This window comes from Stenella coeruleoalba (assembly GCF_951394435.1).
Source record: "Stenella coeruleoalba genome assembly, chromosome: 1".
Taxonomy (NCBI): Eukaryota; Metazoa; Chordata; class Mammalia; order Artiodactyla; family Delphinidae; genus Stenella; species Stenella coeruleoalba.
This window is the reverse complement of record NC_137169.1, coordinates 21,022,987-21,028,986: the sequence shown is the minus strand read 5'-3', so window position 1 is coordinate 21,028,986 and position 6,000 is coordinate 21,022,987. Positions and strand designations below refer to the sequence as shown.

Below are 6,000 nucleotides of genomic sequence, written 5' to 3'. Positions count from 1 at the left end.
AACCTTATAAAAAGGGGAAATCTGGACCCAGAGACAGAGACACAGGGAGATCACCACGTGAAGACTGGAGTTATCAAGGAACACCAAAGATTGTTGGTAAACCACCAGAAGCTAGGAGAGACGCATGGAACAGATTCTTCCTCACAGCCCTCAGAAGGAACCAACTCTGCTGACACCTTGACTTCAGACTTCTAGCCTCCAGGATATGAGACAGTAAATTTCTGTTCTTTAAGCCACTCAGTTTGTGGTACTTTGTTACAGTAACCCTAGCAAACCGATATAACTATTTACATACTAGTTAAGGAACTCTCTTTACCTGTTTCCTCATCTGCAAAAGTGGAACCATAATAATTGTTCTATAGGCTGGGCTCCATTCTAAACACTTTACATAGATTATCTCATTTAGTCATCACATATACTATACTACAGCAGATCAGCAGATATAGGTACTCCCATTATCCCCACTTTTTCAGATGAGAAAACTGTGCAACAGAGAAGTTAAGTAATTTGCTCAAGATCACATGGTAACTAAATGTATAAGATAATAATACATCCTTCACAAGATTATTGGGGAGTCTCCAAGAGACTGTGGATGTGGATGTGGATATGAAGGCTCTTTGTAAATAGTAGAGCATTTTACTCATGTTAGTCAGAATCTCTGTAGATTCCAGACTTTTTTTTTTGCCATCCCTGACTCTCCCTCCTCTTTCGACGCGATACTTCCTTTCCTCGGAGACAGGGGTCGCTGCGTTGAGCGGGCGCTGACAGGTCCTTCTAGCCCGCTGCACCGGCTGCTCGCTGGTGCCTATAAGTGGCAGCGCCGGGCTTGGAGAGGCAGCAGTCCGCCGCCGCCGGGGCTGGGGCCGGGGCTGCAACTGGAAGTGGAGCTAGACGCGGAGGACCAGAAGCTGGGCCAGGGCGCAGCGCAGCACCGCGCCGGGGCCGCAAGGAGGGGCGTTTCGCTGCTGGCCCACCGCGAGCCGCCCTCAGCGCGCGCCAAGGCGCACTCTCGCCAGGCCGCCTGCCTCCGCCTTCCGCCTCCCTCCATTTCCCCGGAATCTCAGCCCGGCGCGCCTGCACCCGGTCCTTCTTTGGGTGGGGAAACTCCCTGCCGCTTTCTGGCTTCACTTCCTTGCAGCCTGGGCTCTCAGCCCCCTCTCTTCTTCTCCTGGACTGGGTCTCACCCCCTTCGATCCCCTTCCTTTAGCTCAGGCTCCCTGCCCCTTACCTTAGCCGAGTCCCAGCTCATCAGTCACTTTCCGCAGCCGAGGGTCCCCACCCTCCCTTTTCCTTTTTCTTGCCTGGGATCCAACCCATCCTGTCCTTTCCTCTGTCCCTAGGGTGCAGTCTCTCCCCTCCCCCACCCCCTTTCCCAGGCCTGGAGTTCCAGACCTTTTTGGTCTTCTCTTACGGTCCTGAGTCCTTGTCCCTCTTCCCCAGTTTGGAGTTCTAGATCGTGAACCCAGCCTTCCTCCACTTCCAGAGGACTGCTTCCACAAAAACACATCTCTAAAACATGAACTTTGCTTAGAGACTCCCCCAGTCTCTCTTCCCCACTGCTGACCCCCTGCCACCTATGTCCCAGGTCTTACTCTCACTCTGCTAAGGGTCGAGGGTGGCAGCAGGATGCTTCTCTGGTCTGGTGTCTGTGGCCTCTCTCCGCCTCGAATCTTCCCTTCGCTGCTTGTGGCAGTAGCCTTGGTGGGGCTGCTACCCGTTCTTAGAAGCCATGGCCTCCAGCCCAGCCCTACTGCCAGCACCATCAGAGGCTCAGAGCCGCCACGGGAACGCTCCATTGGGGAGGTCACCACCGCCCCGCCGGAGCTCGCCCCCGAGAGCCGCCCTGTTAACCATTCCTTCACTGAACACAGCCTGAAATCTCGAAAGGTCTTTCCAGTCCTGGGCATCGACTACACACACGTGCGCACACCCTTCGAAATCTCCCTCTGGATCCTGCTGGCCTGCCTTATGAAGATAGGTAAGTGCAGTTCGCCCCCGACGCTTCCGCCGCCACCAAACTAATGAGCTTCTTGAACCATCCTTACCACTTGAGGCTGCCTAGGAATAAAGGTCTGGACTACTGCTGTAAGGTAGGCAGCCTCTATCCCATCATCGTGGTCCTTCTCAAACTGGAGCTCCGTGGCCTCTGTGGTCTGAGGCCTCCTAAGATGGGAGCCAGCGTTGTTCATGGGAGAGAGCAGGACCAGAGGATGGGATGCTTCAGGTACTAGGTACCTTCAGCGAGGCTTCCAGGCCTGGCAAGTCTCCTCTGGCTGGGACAGACCCCGAGGGGAGCCAGGCACCCAGCTGTGTGAGACAGGAGTGTCTTCAGCAAGTGGCACAGTCCGCTCTGTCCACAGCGACCAGTGTAATTACATGCTTCATGGGAGGGTGTTCCAGGATGAAGGCTGTTTCTACTTGGTTTGTCTAAGGAGTTTGAGTGTAGTGGGGGACCTGTGTGCTGGAGACTTACAGGTGTGGGGGAAGATGAGGCATCCCCATATCCTCACCTTCCTTCATCCCCAGAGTGTTATCTCTCAGCTTTGCCTGCCCAGGCTGCTCAGGAGCCCCTGAGTCAGTTTCCTGCCTGGGAATGCCATTCCTTATACAGTTTATGGGACGGGGGCCTTGGGAATTCCTGAAGTCTGGTTTGGGGGTGGAGGGAGAGTGGAGGAGGGTCAGGCTTGGTCTGGCCCCAGCTCATCTCCAGGTTGCGCCCAGCTGTGTCTCAAGGTGCTGTCATGTTGGCCTGCCTGCTGCTCATCCAAGAGGGAGAGGGACAGGTGGAGGAGCTCAGCATGTTCTGAGCTGAAGAAACTTTGAAACGTTCTTTTTGGGAGAAGGAAGCAGAAAAGTTGTTCCCTTCCAGAGAATTATCACCCTGCTAGGCCCGAGCACTCTGTTCTGCTGGCTGATTGATGGAGCTCACCAGAGCCTGCATAGCCTAGAAGCCCCTTGAGGTGGTGTCCGGGGGGCAGGGGGTGGGGGGGTTTGAAAGCTGCCTTTGCTTTTCTAGCCCCCAGCTAGCTGTGGAAGGCACGGGGGCCTGGAACTCTGCTGGTTTGGGTTTGGAGAGTTTGTGACTCTTGGCAGGAAGCCTTGCAGCTTTCCCAAGGACATGCAGGAGCTCAGTGGCGATGCCAGGCTGGTATGAGGCAGGCTCTGGGACATGCTGCAGGAGGGCACTCGTGCTTCTGTTTTGATCCAGGAGCTGGCTTCCTGATACGGGGCTTTGGTGCTGTGACAGTAGCAGGCCTGCCCATGGAGCTGGGCCACCAGCACCTATCCCCTGATGGCAGCCAGCTTCCCGGAAAAAAATCAAGGCCTGGGCAAGGGGAGCCATGTGTACTGATTCTGACAAATACATGACCTTGAACAAGCCGGGGCCTTTTTCTGCAGGTCTCGCCCACCTGTGAAACTGGCAAGCGTCTCAATTGAATCGTGAAACCCTGTGTCTTAATTTGTTGGTGAGAAGCTGAAGTGACTGATGTGTCATTTGCCTGTGTGAGACCAGGAAGAGGCCTCATAAGCACTATTTATACATTGCCCTCCTCTTTCCAACCCCCTCACCTGGCCTTGTGTTAGGGCGTTCGAGGCTAGTGCACACACTGTGGGTCTCAGTGCCTTCTGGTGGGTTGACAGCCTGACCACGAAGACCCTACTCTGGATAGTCAGGAGTTTGTCTCTGCAGGCCTGATTACCTCTAATCCTGATGGGGTCAGGCTTGGCCTGCTTCGTCCCCGCCAGAACTGTGCCCGGGACCCTGGGCAGCTGGCAGAGGTGGTACCATGACAAGGGTATCAGTCTAGAAGTTAGGAAACTTGGCCTCTTATACCACCTCCCTCTGTGACCTTGGGCCAGTCATGCCTCTCCACTTGTCAGTTGATCTTTGTGGCCTCTTGCAGGTCTGACATTTCTGCCATTCCACTGACTTGGGTAACCCTGGCAAGTCACTCACCCTTGGGCCACAGTTTTCTCATCGTAAAGTGAGGAGGCTGGATATGATCTCCGAGGGCATTTGTAGTTCCAAGAGACTGTGTCTCTGGCTTGATAGGGCAATTTTCTGCCTCTGAAAACAGGAGTGCCCTAGCATCTGGCCATCCTGGGAAGAGGGTAGGGAGAAAGATGGCCAAAAGATCTTAAGGGTCCCAGTTCAAGTGGCAAAAAGTGAAAGCCCATTTTTCCCTTTACCTTGCAGTGTTTTTGTTTTGTTTTGTTTTTTTGTTTTGGCTACGCTGCCTGCGGGACCTCAGTTCCCCAACCAGGGATTGAACCTGGGCTGCGGCAGTTGAAAACCCCGAATCCTAACCACTAGGCCACCGGGGAGCTTCCCCTTTGCAGTGTTGGATTGAGGTTGGCACCACTCTGCCACACACCCTCTCTGAGCCTCAGTTTCCTCAAATATAAAAAGGGGGAAACAATAGTATCTAGCTATAATGCTGCTGGCGTGATGATGACATAAATCAACGCACGTAAAGCTGGCTTTGTACCTATAGGAAGCACTCAGTGAGTTGCAGCTGCTCCTGTTGGTATTTTAACCACCTAAGGTAAATGCATCCCTGCCTCAGCCCCTCCTACAGTCTTCCTCTGAGGCTGGAGGATTACAAATCTCTCAACCTAGGCTGCCACCAGCAGTCCCTCCCTAAGGTTTCAGGAAGGACTGAAAATCAGTCCTACTGACTTTGTTCTTCCTTCCCTTAAGCTGCCTCCAGAGCAGGTCCTGTGGGGAGGGGACATGGCACCAACCGACTTGGGGGATGGGGTGTGTGCCGAGGCCATGCTCACTCTGTACTATCAGTTACCCAGGAGCCTAGGAGTTCATTTTGGGGTCTTATCTATTCTCTCAGACCCCAGCATGGGTAGGAGCCATGTTGGAGGCCTCATTCTGTCATCTGGGGCAGCTGCTTCCCTTGCAAGTTACCCCTCCTTTAAAAATAGAAGGTGCTGTGCGTAGTTCTCACTCCTGTCCTAATCGTTGAGGAGAGCCTCAGGTAGATACTGTCGGAGATGCGTGTGGGAAGGGTGGGGTTAGAGCTGAAGTTCTAGAGTAGATGCTAATGGATTCTTTTCTAAGTGACTCAGTGGGTCACATTAGGCAAGTCACTTCCCATCTCTGGGCCTTTTTTCTCTCTCTGACAGCCAGGGATTCTTGCCTTTTCCTTGGTGAGGAGGGGCTCGTGAGTTGGGGTTAGACTATTGGGAGAACTCTGAGAATGACTCCAAGCCTTAGGTAGGCCCATTCCCCTCCCCCACCTCCGCCTCCCATTGTGGTTTGGACCCTGCATGAATTCCGCGTTGTCCCTGTTTACCTGGCTCCCAGTCCAGTGCCTGTTTCAAGGGAGAACCTCACTGTAACCCAGCTCACCACTGGCACCCCGTGCGTTTGTTTACCCATATCCCGGACCCGGAACTCCTGGCAGCCTATGAAGCAGGTATTCATCAGAGACCAAAAAACCTTCCTTTGTCCCTTCACATCTTATAGCTTTTTCTGGTTTTGGTGTTTGCAAGGAGTGTTCTGCCACTTCCTCCTTAGAGCAAGCCCATGAGGAGGGGAGATGGGGATCGTTATTGCCCACTTCACGTGCGTGGATATCAGTCCCAGCAACTGGTTTCCTGTGTAAGACTAGAACTTCCCTCTCTCCCTTCTCAGAAGGAGAGAGGAACAACTTAAAGGTCACCTTGAAACTGTCTCTAGAAGCCCAGATGGAACTCTCCAAAAAGAAAAAGGTGACCTTTTCCTCTTTGGGAAAACAGCTGAGTGACTTCAGGATAGTGGGAGGGGAGGTCATCTGGGGACTGGGAAGAAGCTTCAGGTAGGACATGTGTGTCCTGAGGCTCCAGGACACTTAGAGGGCCTCTGTTGGTCATATCGCCTGGACTTCCTTCAGCTGAACACCCATGAGGTGCACCCTGCCTCTCCTTCCCGCCCCACCTAGCCCCTCCAGCTCTGGTGGGAAGGACAGATGTTGGGCTCTGCCCCTGCCCCTCGGTACCTGTGTG

General features: G+C 53.7%; 1 protein-coding gene across 1 annotated transcript in view; it reads left to right on the top strand.

The window, feature by feature from the left end:
* Nucleotides 1-1,626: 1,626 nt before the first annotated feature.
* The window catches only part of SLC9A1 (solute carrier family 9 member A1), a gene marked incomplete at its 5' end in the record, with an annotated part of 48,577 nt that continues 44,203 nt past the window's right edge, over nucleotides 1,627-6,000 (top strand). Inside the window, one exon of the mRNA XM_079928677.1 lies at nucleotides 1,627-1,978. Within this exon, the coding sequence (XP_079784803.1) occupies nucleotides 1,627-1,978 (352 nt within the window). The remainder of the gene's footprint in view (nucleotides 1,979-6,000) is intronic.